Source organism: Haemaphysalis longicornis, unplaced genomic scaffold (assembly GCF_048455015.1).
Source record: "Haemaphysalis longicornis isolate Haplotype H1 unplaced genomic scaffold, Haemaphysalis longicornis Haplotype H1 scaffold_1, whole genome shotgun sequence".
Lineage (NCBI taxonomy): Eukaryota > Metazoa > Arthropoda > Arachnida > Ixodida > Ixodidae > Haemaphysalis > Haemaphysalis longicornis.
Window position 1 is genome coordinate 474620023 of NW_027526203.1, and position 13549 is coordinate 474633571.

The following is a 13549-nucleotide window of genomic DNA, read 5'->3' on the forward strand; positions in this document are numbered from 1 at the left end:
AACGGCAATTTAGTTGTCAGTGTTGCGTACATCCGCAACACAATATCACTAGTTAAGAAAAAGGTAGTGCAGTTAAAACTTTGTGATACTCTTAAAAAATTATTTCACGTAAGGCTGTTTCAGTGTTCTGTGTATTCAAAACTGATATTGGAATGTGTACTTGACCTTTAAAATTGCTTTAATTAAAATATTTTAAGCTCACAAGACGATGTATTAAATTTCCCTACCTGCTCCAAATCAAGATTCTTCTGCTCCAAAATCAAAATTTTGCTGCTCCGAAAACTGCTCCCAAATCTCTTTGGGCTGTCTCACCCCTGTGCACGCAGTAACTGTGAGTTAGGATAATGCCTGGTAAATCCAAGTTTCAATGCTCGTGGCTGAACAACGACAGTTATAGGCACAGGCTTGCATTGGGCCCGGCGAGTCACATCGGATGAAATGCAAGCCTTGCGCGAAAACGTTTGACATCGCTGCTATGGGAGAGTCGGCGCTGAAAAGTCATGCAAGAAGCTCCAATCATGACGAGAACGTGAAGGCAGCAGTGAGTAGCACCATGAAGAATTTTTTGGTGCCCTCGCAAAGCGAGCAGTCCGTGGACCCAACGCCTTCACAGTGAAGCGGGCGAAATGGCACTGCGGTGCACCGGCAGCTGGGCGCAAAGTGCCAAGCAAAACGACGGGGGGCAGCGCGTGTCGCTTTTCGCCCTGCAGCCGGTGCACCGCAGTGCCATTTCGCCGCTTTCTCGCCCCTGGAACAGATAGATGCACTTGCATGGCGCTGCCCCGTCGTTTTAGAGAATTGGGCCCGCTAATGTACTTTTACTGTGTGAAGTGAGAAACCTCTTAATATGTTTTCTTGTGCAATAAATAATACATCTTGATGCATTGAAACTTGTGTTTTGTGGAAGTAAGGCCCTCAACATGGTCCTTGAAAATAGGCTGGCTGGGCCTTGAAAGTCCTTGAAAACCCTTGAATTTTTTCTTTGATACCAGCATGAACCCTGAAATTTTCGTGATGCAGACTGTTTTAAGCTGTTTGTGAAGGGTCCTGTGGTAAGTAGAACTACAACACAGCTTAGAACAACGTGCGTAACGGCTATAAAATTGCCTAAAATAAAGTAAATTTGGAGACAGGCCCTGATTGATATTTTCAGCCGATTTCAGGGATTACTACCAGAGTACGAACCTGACGATGGAAAATATTCTGATTAACCTTTCGTGCCCTGATAACAAAAACGAAACGCTGATGTAGAGTAATTACGAGTGGCACGCATTCTTTGGTAGCAGTGACGCGCGATGACCACGCCCCTTTTCCACACTCAGGTTATGCAAACGCGCGTCAAAAATCTTTTTTTTTTTTTTTTTTGCAAACATGAAAACAAGACTGATTTTGAAAGGGCATTTTTTGAGCTAACTCCAAATAGCTTTGCTTGTTCCAGAAACGCCTAGAACGCTATTAAAAGGGGCTCCAAAGGTATTTTTCAAATTGAACACTTTTGAATAGGCGCGGTAACGAAAGAGATAATTTAAAAGAATCCGTTCAAAATTGGAGTAGCCAAAGCTGTCTTTCTCGGTGCCTGTGTAAAAGTACGCTCGTGCCTCGGTCGACGCTTTGCGCCGCCGTTCTAACGCTCGTTGAGGTGTGTGGCACCTTCGCCTATTCGGAAGCGCTTTCGCGGTTTCGTCGCTGAGTTTCAACTGACCAAACGGCGTTCGCCGTAGCGCGCTCGCCTCGCGGGGGACGGGGGCAGCCATGTTGGAATTCCGCGCGGTAGCGCGCTGCTAGCGCCCTAGTGCGCCACGTATGCGCAATGGCGCGTCCGCTTGCTATCAGAGCGGATCGGACCTTCAGCTAAAACTCTCATGATTCGGCCATTGGAATGTGTGGAGGCGACCCTTTCAGCATCATGTGGTCGGTCACCTCAGGCATCTGAGACTTCGTTGTATGAACATTTTGGTTTTTGTTGATATTGGGCTTCATATTTCGCAGTTAGAATGTAGTTATTTTAAATATTGATTAAAATCCCTCCTGAAACCTTTCCTTGGAATAATAGAACTTTGTTTTTTTAAAGAAACAACTGTTTTTGTTTGTTTTTTAAAGAAACAAAGAAACGACATGTTTATTTCGTTTGGGATTTTGGTCGGGCCTTTTTCTTTACGGTTAATTTGCTATATTAACTGTATAATAAATGCCTTTTCTCATTCTTTTTGCTTTTTAAACAATGTATTCCTAAATTTGTCCTATTCTATAAGTGTTCCTCTATATAGAAACTTCTCACATGTTATGTTTCAGTTCACTATTTTATTCCATTCTGTTATTCCAATCTGTTCTAAACATTTATAACCGTAAGAAAAAAAGCAACCGAAGGGTTGCACAGTGCAGCACAGACTTTTTTTAGATTGCGTCGTGCATAATGCCCCCCCCCCCCCTAATGTCCAGGAAACTTCTGTGTGACCCTGTGTTTATCAACTTCAAGGCAAGCACACTGTAGCAGATACAGTAGCCAACCGTTGTTTTTTGTACTCCGAAAATTCGGACTTGCTGGATATTCCAGATTTTCCTGAGGAACCGCCAGTTTTCCCATAAGAGTAATGTATATGAACAACAGTTATTTTGGACAAAATAAAGCCAAAAGTTGGATTTTACAGACAAAATACTTCGTGACAGAGCCACGGTGTGACTTCGAGACGACGCCATTTTGAATCGTAAGCCACCTGGCTAGCTTTGGATTGGATGGGGATTGTCTTGACTCCCACCGGGGTAACAAACTTTGATCTTGGAGGCCATAATTTTGCATGTAGTGTGCTGCACGTTTTTTTTTTTTTTTTTTTTTTTTTTTTTTTTTTTTTTTGCACCAGGTGCACTGTGTGCACCACCACAAACGTGATGTTTACGAAGAAAATGTGACACTTGCAGAGATGCAAGCAGACGTTCTCACACGAAAGAGGAATTTAACAAGGAACCATTCACGACTTCTTCAGTCCTGTTTAAATGAAATACACTTGGCTTTGGTGGCTCGTGGATTTTTTGGACTGCTCTTTTGTACGGACTATTTTTCGTCCCCCTCCAGGTCCGAAAAATCGGTCGGCTACTGCATTATGAGCGGTCTAGGAAGAGTAGTGTGAGTTTTGGGGCCGCACCTGCCTGCCTCTTTGTTCGACTGTGCATATGGTCGCAGAAAACAATTATTCCACCTTCGCTTGAAAGTGCAATTGCCTTTTTCTGCATACAAAGCATGATTTTAAAAGTGAACAAATCGTGCCAATGACTTGAACGATGCATTGACGTTTGATATGGTAGTTCCACCAAAAAGTTTTGTTTTGGATTCGCGAATACGATTCGCAAACCATGCGGCTTGGAGACCTCTCAGAAAGAAAAAAAAAAAGAAAAAGGCAGCACCCTGACTTAATTTGGACCCGCAACGTCGGAGTGAGCGCGAGGCTTTAGTCTCCTGCACACGAAATGACTGGAGATTGCATGGACATAACCTGTATGCTACATTCCTACCCACCCTTTGGCTCACATCGTTTTCTATTTAATTTCAAGGATTCCTGGCTGGTTAACTGAACATTTCTTGAATGAAAGTTGCGCAGTAAGATTCCATAAAGCCCTCACTATAGCTGACCTCCAGCAACAGCACTGGTTCCGCTGCGACTGCGATTTTGCCTTGCGGAATAGCTCGCCACACTTTTGTTTTACGCTTTACGCTAAAAAATAAGCTGACCATGCTATTAAAAGTAGCAATGAAAAAGTACTATCTAGACCAGATAAATAAAATTGGCAACAATACCTATAAGAACTGGAAAGTCATAAAGGAATTTCTAAATCAGTCGCACCACATACCTGACATAAAAGAGGTTCGGGATGGCACAAATGTTTTTAGCAATCCTACGGAAATAGCTAATGTTTTAATGACCATTTCTGAAATTACAGTTCTAGCACAACATCAAATTTTGCACCTTGCATTCGCTGTCCCCATTCATTCTACTTGCAGCCCACATCACCCGAGGAAATAGTGCAAGTGATCGCAGCCCTAAAAAGTCGTCGGGCTGGGTTGGGTGGAATTCATGCTGCCAGGGTAAAGCTTGCCGCCAACGAACTTTCCATTGTAATCGCCCATGTCATTAACAATATTTTTAGGTCTGGCGTTTTTCCGTCTGAACTTAAGAAAGAACCCTTTCATAAGAAAGGTGATCATGGTGTGTTAAATAACTATTGCCCTATAACCATACTGCGCTTTTTCAGCAAGTTAATAGCAAAACTTATTGTAACCAGGCTGTAGAAAAATCTCTCTAAATTTCAACTATGACCCCCTGTCAGTTTAGTTTTCGGCCTAATTTTTCCACTGAGGCTGCTCTTATCGAGGTAACTGATTTCATGAAACAGTCAATTGATTGCGGCCTATTTGCAGCAGCTATATTTGTCGACCTCACAAAGGAATTTGATTCCATTGCTCACAATATTCTTTTTTTTTTCCCTCAAAATTAGAATCATTGGGTGTCTGTGGGCCAACATTAGTGCTACTACAGTCATATCTGGCAGATAGGCTTCAGGCTGTGGTATGCAGTGGCATAATATCCGAATACAAGACAGCAAATATAGGCGTCCCCCAGGGCTCCATATTGGGACCACTGTTGTTCTTGGTATTTATAAATGATCCTTCCATCTTGCTTAAATTTTTCAAAATGCATGCTTTACGCAGATGACACCACGGTTTATTTGGCTGATTCTGACCTCTCGAACCTAACTAAAACGTTAAACGACGATTTAATAAGGTTATCCGATTTGGTGCTGAAACAATAGGTTAAATATAAACCCTAGTAAAACTAGTTTCATAATTTTTCACTCCCATCATAAGCAACTTACCTCTATCCCCCATCTCCGCCTTGGCACACATTTTATCTACCCTTCAGATTACACCACATTCCTAGGAGTGGTGCTCGATAAACATTTAAAATTTCACTTGCCCATCAAGTCACTTATTAGTAAAATTGCGTTTGGTATTCATGTACTAATTAGAACTTGCGCATATTTTCCTCTGCCAGTTCTCTGTTCTCTTTACAACTTTTTTGTACACACGTGGGGAAGCACCTGTGATGTTCATCTATCACCGCTTGTTTCTTTGCAAAACCGAGCCATCTGAATCATTAATTTCAGCCATCCGAGAGAGGGTGCTCCAAATTTATATTTTGACCTTCGAATCCTACCCCTTCTTTTTGAATATAAAAAAAAAAATGTGCATTTTGCTCTATCGTGCAAGAAATAATGAATAGAAGCACAACTGCATCGACCAGTCGTTACTTTTTAACCCCAACAATACCCGCTTTTCAGAATACAATAACCTAATTCTACCGAAAGTTCGCTCTAACTACGGCAAACAAACTGCCGTATTCACAGCCATTTCAATATGGAATGAACTACCCAAATATTCCGAAACCAATTAAAACGTTTTCTATTATCTACCTTGGCCTAATGTATCAAAGTGTTTCCATTGTAGCTCCATTTTTTGCAGTGCTTCTGTTCTTGTGTCTAATCGTTTTTACTGCAATGTTTGATGTGCATTTGTTTGTATTGCTACAAATGGATGTATATATGTGTGCATATGTATATACATATATGTGTTGCTTTCTGCCTGTGTTTGCTCATTTCCTTTTGATGTATTGTTTACGTGTTGCCTACTCTAACGCTGTTCTGTTGCGCACCTTCTCACAGAAGTCACAGAAGGTCCCCCCGACAGTTTCTCAACTACGGGACCGCCTTCTGTATTACTACTTGTACGCTCTTTTAAAACGTCAAAATGAACTTAAACTTAAACGCGGCAACATTCAACGACAGTGTGAGCTTTCTGCTGCACGTAAAAATGTTATACTTGCCAAGGCACAGATGAGGCTGACAACCCAACCTTACGATTTACTAGTTCATTTAGTGTGCCCAAAATGCCTTTCAGGACCCCTTTAAAAGCTCTTCTTTTTCTGATGAAGGTGAAAAGCAATAATGCCCGTGTGTTCGAGATTTCGGGGCACGGTAAATATCCCCAGGTGGCCAAAATTAATTTGGCGCCCTTCACTACGTCGTCCCTCATCGGCTGTGTAGCGTCAGCGCGTTAAACCTCATAATAAATCAATCAGAAGCTCTTCTTTGCATCTGAATCCACCAAACGAACATTGAAAAGTATGCAATGCATACAATGTATTGGAAACACACACACACACACACACACACACACACACACACACACACACACACACACACACACACACACACACACACACACACACACACACACACACACACACACACACACACACACACACACACACACACACACACACACACACACACACACACACACACACACACACACACACACACACACACACACACACACACACACACACACACACACACACACACACACACACACACACACACACACACACACACACACACACACACACACACACACACACACACACACACACACACACACACACACACACACACACACACACACACACACACACACACACACACACACACACACACACACACACACACACACACACACACACACACACACACACACACACACACACACACACACACACACACACACACACACACACACACACACACACACACACACACACACACACACACACACACACACACACACACACACACACACACACACACACACACACACACACACACACACACACACACACACACACACACACACACACACACACACACACACACACACACACACACACACACACACACACACACACACACACACACACACACACACACACACACACACACACACACACACACACACACACACACACACACACACACACACACACACACACACACACACACACACACACACACACACACACACACACACACACACACACACACACACACACACACACACACACACACACACACACACAGTACTACGCTACATGACCGCGGCTGCAGCATTTCACTGTGTTGTTCCTTCCCTCGGCCCCCTTGCATCTTATGAAACACGCTCACCTGCTTACTTTCTTTGCTCACGTCTGCTGAATTGACGCTTATAAAACACACAAAAAAAATTCATCGCACGATGGGCAAAAAAAAAAAACGGCCAATGATGGCCAGTTTAAAGTACGGATTGGTAACCGGGCAAGTGGCAACCATACATAAACCATGTATCGGTATACATTTAGATCGTTCATGGATGCATTTACTTAGTGCGCAAAAAATTGTCACATGGGTTCGTTCTCTGTTTGTGATTGGGTTTTTAACTCTTTCGGGACCGCCGGAAAAAGTGATGAAAAAGGGAGGTCTCGGTACAAATTTTTTATTACATAAAGCAAAGGCACCATCCTGCCTTAGCATACACCAAATTGCAGCTAATTATATGTTCTTTGACATAGAATACCAAGTTTTACTTCAACACTGATGACAGAACCATGAAAAAATCTGAAAGTAAGAACTTCGTAAAAAAACTAAAGAAAAAGAGAGAAAAAAGCGCAAATATAAAAACATTAAAAAAGAATAAAATTATTTCAGGATATACAAAATCCAACACAATGCTTTGTTTCTTTATCGCGAAAGTTTGATGCGGCTAGGTGTAACTGGTTTTTTGTTTTGTGTGTGATCTCTTTGGCACTAAGGCCTTGGCTACGTCGTCGCCCAGGTACACGCCTGGCTCTCGTCTCGGCGAAAACTTGATCTGTTTCTGCGCTGGTGGCAGGAGATCACCACCATAGGTAGTTAACACCCTAGCGAACAAATATAAACCAGCCAGAACATATTTCGAGCGCACAAACCTACTCCAGAGCCAATTGAAACTGAAACCAACACCCACCTTTGAGCGCGATTTGATGTTCCAGGCTGATCGACACCCAAAACCTCACTCGAGCTGAAATCCGATCTCTAAAGCCGCATTCCGACTCTTCACTGCCACTCTCATCATTAAAATCAATAGTAGAAGGCAAAGATATGCGAGACGAAACGAGGCGGATTTCTTATCGCGCTCGCGCGAGTATGACGCCATGTTTGTTTACATTCGAAACCACTGCCCGTCAGAATAAAATATCTGATGCGTTGCCGCCTGGCGATAAAAAAAGAAACTTCACAAAACAGAAAACTCCAGTTTTCAAACTATCTCCTAGATGTCGCTAGGTGTTCCATCGAGCGAAAATTTGTATTCTGCAGGCTCGCGAAACCATCGATCATATGTGATCGATGGCCTATGGAGCGGTCCCGAAAGAGTTAAAGATTTGATGATCGAGCAAAGTTTGCATGCACTTCTAGCAAAAGTTTTGACAGTTTTGTTGTCAGAAAGATTTCGCGCTTCTCTTAACTTTGTTTAGGAAGGAATGGTAAAAATTTTCTGCAACGAATAATGCGGTTGACGTAATTAGTCGGATATGCTTGCTTGTGGCTTCAGGAACATCCAACAGTAAGTTGGTGATTCAAGCTCTGGGTGGATTATGGGTGGATGAAACAGGGGTGAGACAGCTGCGCATATTGCGCCTTTCTGATACAATTCCATTTTCCTGCGCCAAGCTGCTCCAAAGGCGTGAAAATTGCGAAAATTGCCCCAGACTGCTCCAGAAGAGCCTGAAAAGCACGGATTTTGATGTTCATGTCAGTTCCGGCGGGGACGAAAGCCTCCCGCATCCTGGTGACCGCTTTTATTGTCGGTCAATAGAAATGGCAAAAATCGAAAGACTGAAATGAAGCAAACGATAGCTTCTAAAACACGATTGGCTTTCTGTCCGGGTTCGCTGAAACGGCCTTCCCGATTAGGCATCGCTGTGGCTACAAACATGGCCGCCGCCTGATCTGCCTGCTACTGCCTACTTCACGCGCTCACTGCGCATCGCCGATATTTTCCCTGGTTTATTTTACGCTATCAGCTGGGTTCCAGTCTATTCATTCTATCAATTGTGGCTCTGAACAGTGACGTTAACGCGGGGATATGGTTTGAGATTGGTGCGAAATTACGAGAAGTTGCGCGGCTCGTAAAAAAGTTTTGAAATGTGGGGCCTACAACCTCGGCGTGGTTTGTCCTTGAGTGCGAAACGCGGTGCGTGTGCTTATAATCGGGTTCGTGAATTGAACTTTTTGGCTCGTTGTGGTGTTCTAAAATGCTGAGCTGTTGCTGTGCTTCGAAGCGCGATCGCGAGCCTCGGCCTGGGAGGGAACGGTCGGCACGAAAGTTGAAAGCACGCGACTAATCACACTGGATGTATGCGAAGTGAAATTTAATGCCAAAATCTAGGTGGCTAAACAGTAACGCTACTCAAATGATCACCGGGTGGACGTGCGCCCCACGGACTGCAACGGGTAGGCTGGTTGGGCTATGCGACCGTTATCTCGAAGTTGCTCAACTGTTGCCGTGACTACACTCGTTCATACAACGCAGCCTGGGATTACAAAAATAATAATTTTAGCATTAAAACGGCAAGAAAACACGGCACAATTGCAGAGCCCTTAAATTTATAATGTTAACGGCAGTTTTGTTGTCGGTGTTGCGTACATCCGCAACACAGTATCACTAGTTAGGAAAAAGGTAGTGCAGTTAGAACTTTGTGATACTCTTAAAAAATTATTTCGCGTCAGGCTGTTCCAGTGTTCTGGGTATTCAAAACTGATTGGAATGTGTACTTGACCCTTCAAATTGCTGAAATTATGATTTTTTAAGCTCACAAGACAGTGTATTAAATGTCCCTACCTGCTCCAACTCAAGATTATTCTGCTCCAAAATCGAAATTTTGCTGCTCCGAAAACTGCTCCCAAATCTCTTTGGGCTGTCTCACCCCTGATGAAAGTTTTAAAACTGAACCGGAGGGCAGGAGTGCAAATAAGAGCCGGCTTTTTGTGCTGCCTTTTTCTGTTGCCCACTTTCATTAAATTTATCGCCAAGTGGCTGAGGTATCCAGCTTCTACACAGCCCGGCCCAGCGACTGCAAGTTCAAATCGCATGCGAGGGTTTTCTTTTCTTTTTTTAAGTTAGCCAGAGGTGAGATAGCTGCGCATATTGCGCACTTTTGATGCAAATTTGTTTTCCTGCGCCAGACTGCTCCAAAACAGTCTCAGCGCTAAGGATTTTAGCGCTGCCGTCAGTTTCAGTGGGGGAAAATGCTTACAGACGGCGTAATTTTCCCGCACCCCAAGGTGATGCTGTTTGTGAAGGTTTAATCGATTGGTCACCCAATAAAAGATCCGCATAAAATTGTCCCCGAGGTAATTTTTTCGAAAGTCGCAATGTCAGGTTGCACATGTTTGTGCGTTTTTTAAAGCTTTCCCACCGAAAACCATTGCAAAGTCCTGTAGAAAAACACTTATGTGGGCTGAGGCGACAAACTATTTGGGCGAGCTGATGAAAAAAACTCCCCTGACATTACTGGATGCCGCCATCTTGGTGTGGTGAAGATTGGAAAACATGGCTGCCGGGCGAAGCACTTGCTCGTGGTTCAGGCAGAGGCTCGTTGTTCACGCCGATTTCTACCGTGGTTTTGGTTATGGGGGTGGCGGCGTTTACATTTAGTCGTTTGATCTGTTGGGGGAAGTTGTTCGACTCGAAAGATGGGAATTCATGTCGGCCTTGAGTGTGAGGCGCGGTGCATGCCTGAGGAGAAATTTTGGGCTCATTGCGGTGTTTTAAAACGCTTAGTTACTGGTGCCTGTGACAGCGCGCTTGCGAGCGGAGGGAATGGGACGACCGACACTGCAGAAGGGGCGACGCAGGCACATCGCTGCAAAATGTTCAAGCAGGGTTCGCCGATAGCGGGACGGGCCGTTATTGCACGCTAGTAATAATGGTTCATCTATCTGAAGTGTAATTTAATGCCTAGAGGGAGGCTGCTAAATATACCAAGGTTACTCAAATTACGATCGTAGTGAACGTGCACCTTGAGGATTGATATGGGAGGGCTAGTGGGGTGCGACGACTGTCACCTCGCTTTGCGCAACTTTTGCCGTGGCTCTTACACTTGCGCGTAAAGCCGAGTCTGGGATTACAAAAATAACCATTTCTGCATTCAGATGATAATAAAAATGCCTTACGATTGCTTAGTTTTTCAGTTCGATATTTTGAATGGCACTCCACGCTATCTATGCATAGAGCCTAAGAATTTAAAAATGGTTTGCAAAAAGGAAGTGCAGTTTGTACCTTGTGATACCCTGGTAGAAAAAACTTTTTTAAATGGCTGTTTCAGTGTTATGTACATTCAAAACTGATCAAAAAGTGCACCTAGAGGCAAAGCCTAGCTATTACCACACGTAACTCTTCAAGCACACGCGCAAAGCATTATGAAATTTCATCGCTGCTTCTAATGGCAAATAAATACCGGCTTTTCAAGTCGCCATGTATGTTGCTTCATTGTGCCTCTCAGTGCATGCTTCAAGGGGTAACCACATGCGGCAACGGCGACGAGCGACACGACAATCGTAACTCAAAGGGTACAGCAAACGGATACTGTGGGCGACAGCGATGAGCGGTATAAATTTTTACACAGGCTGCCGGGGTCCTGGCTCGCTTTTTGCTGCCCAGAAGCAGCCCACAAGCGAGTGGCAGCGATGATACGGTGAACTGTAGCGACGACGACAGAGGACATTGGCGGCAGTGCATTAATTTTTTTCACTTGTCGTCGTTGCTGCGTGTGGTCACCCCTTCATCTTAAAAAACTCCACACTAACGCGAACACATGCATTAAGTGCTAATCATGCCCTTATTTAGACATATCTGGGATAGCCATTCAATGCCAAAAAAGTGGTTTGCCGAAAACAGAACTAAAATCCCTTCAGAGCCGTCAAGTCTAATCCATAGCACTCTGCACTAGCCAAGTCTCACAGTATCCTCAGTTCCCTTGGCGGCATGTGAATGCAGCGACAGTTTCCACTCTAGGTACTATTGAGAGACTATGGGTGCACCCACTTAATGAGCAGAGGGCATCAAGCGCTCCTTGAGCAGGGCACCCGCCGCGTAACCCCCACCACAGCACAGCGCTGCTGTGTACACCACGTGGGCTCTGAAGGGCTGTGCCTGCTGTGTTTTGCGTTTTTTGCTGCCTAGCTGGCCTGGTTTCCCGGGCCCACCCGCTCGAAATGTTGTTTGTTGCCCACCTGGCCCATTTTTGCACTTTGGTGTTTAAAAACTTTTTCCCCTTGCAGGAAATGAAAGTCAACTGGGCCACATCACCAGGCAACACTCCCAAGCTCGACACTAGTAGTAAGTATCTGTGTACACGGTGGGGTAGGAGGAGCGTGCACCCAATGAAGGAAAAACAATTATCGATCCGGCACCAGGTGGTGGTCTCTCTCTCTGTAGGCGCTGCTTTCATCATGCACTTCCTCCGCCAGTTGGCCATGAGGGAACGCAACGTGGTGAGCCGCGAAAGGCTTGGCAGGCCACCATGTGCACGTGGAAAGTGTGAGGATCCAGGCGTCCGAGCCATTGCAGGAGCACTCGTTTAGTGCCGTCAGCGCCGCCCCTGCGCCACCGCGTTGGGCCGGGCCAAAGCTTCAAATTCCTGACGAGGTGGAGGCGCCAGCGGCCATTGCGCGATAAAACACTGTCACCTCCACGGCCGCCCCGCCCTGGTTCTTGCCTAACCTCATTTCATTGGCTTGTTTGAATGGCGCCCGAACTCCCCCTTGCCGGGACGCGGGACGCGCGCCCTGCGCGGGGGTCCGTTCGGGGATACGCTCGGCAGGACAGCCTAAGGTGCGTAACGATTTCCCTCACCGCCCGGTCGCAGCTCTTTTGCGCCGGCTCTAAGCCTGCAAGCCCTTTCGGCTGCCGGCCCGTGCCTTAGGTTGATCCTCAGTCCTTTTGCTCCCATATTAGCCGTACCTGACACTCAACGATCACGCCGTGCGGTACGTGCCTGGAAACTGACGGACAGTGTCCTATTGCGAGCCCATCGGCCAGCACCCCAGATTTCCGACGTACACTGGGCATATTCCTTTGTCGCCCCCTACTCCACCTGCCCAACAGGTGCTGTGTTGAGCTGGCGCGACGGCATCTCAGTTTTGTGAGCGTTCTCAAATAGCTCGAACCTGCGGTGGTTCCTCGCAATGCGCATGAGTGCCTGCCTTGTGCAATGCTAGGGTGGTGCATATTGTGAGGTAGAGACCACAAATGGCATACCAGGGTGACACCCTTGCCTGTGTGTAGGGCTGGGTTGCTCAATGGGTGCTCCCATTTCGTGAGCCCTCGTAAGGCACCAGCAGGCTCCAGGGGGGGGTAGCCTGGAGATTAATTGGCCTTTTTGTGGGGAGGAGACGGGGGAATTTTCACCCTTCCAACGTTTTCCCCTCACAGTGGTGGTACTGCAGCACCAAGACATTCATCTTGCTCCATTATGCTCCAAAACAATCGCAAAGTAATGGCAGTTTCTACCGAAAATGAAACTGAAAACCACGTCCGTTCTGCTACTTCGTGTTTGGCCGTGACATGAGCACTTTTTTTGCATTTGACAACAGATTTGGCCGACCAACTGTAGACCGTGGTGTAGGGCTGCTGACGCCTTTGGTC

The 13549-nt window shown here is 45.5% G+C and overlaps 1 protein-coding gene across 7 annotated transcripts in view; it reads left to right on the plus strand.

The window, feature by feature from the left end:
- Positions 1–13549, plus strand: part of LOC144156280 (nucleolysin TIAR-like) — a 169105-nt gene that overhangs the window by 113275 nt on the left and 42281 nt on the right. For all 7 annotated transcript variants that reach the window (XM_077688221.1, XM_077688224.1, XM_077688220.1 and 4 more), the window contains one exon: positions 12184–12241. In XM_077688221.1, the coding sequence (XP_077544347.1) occupies positions 12184–12241 (58 nt within the window). The remainder of the gene's footprint in view (positions 1–12183; positions 12242–13549) is intronic.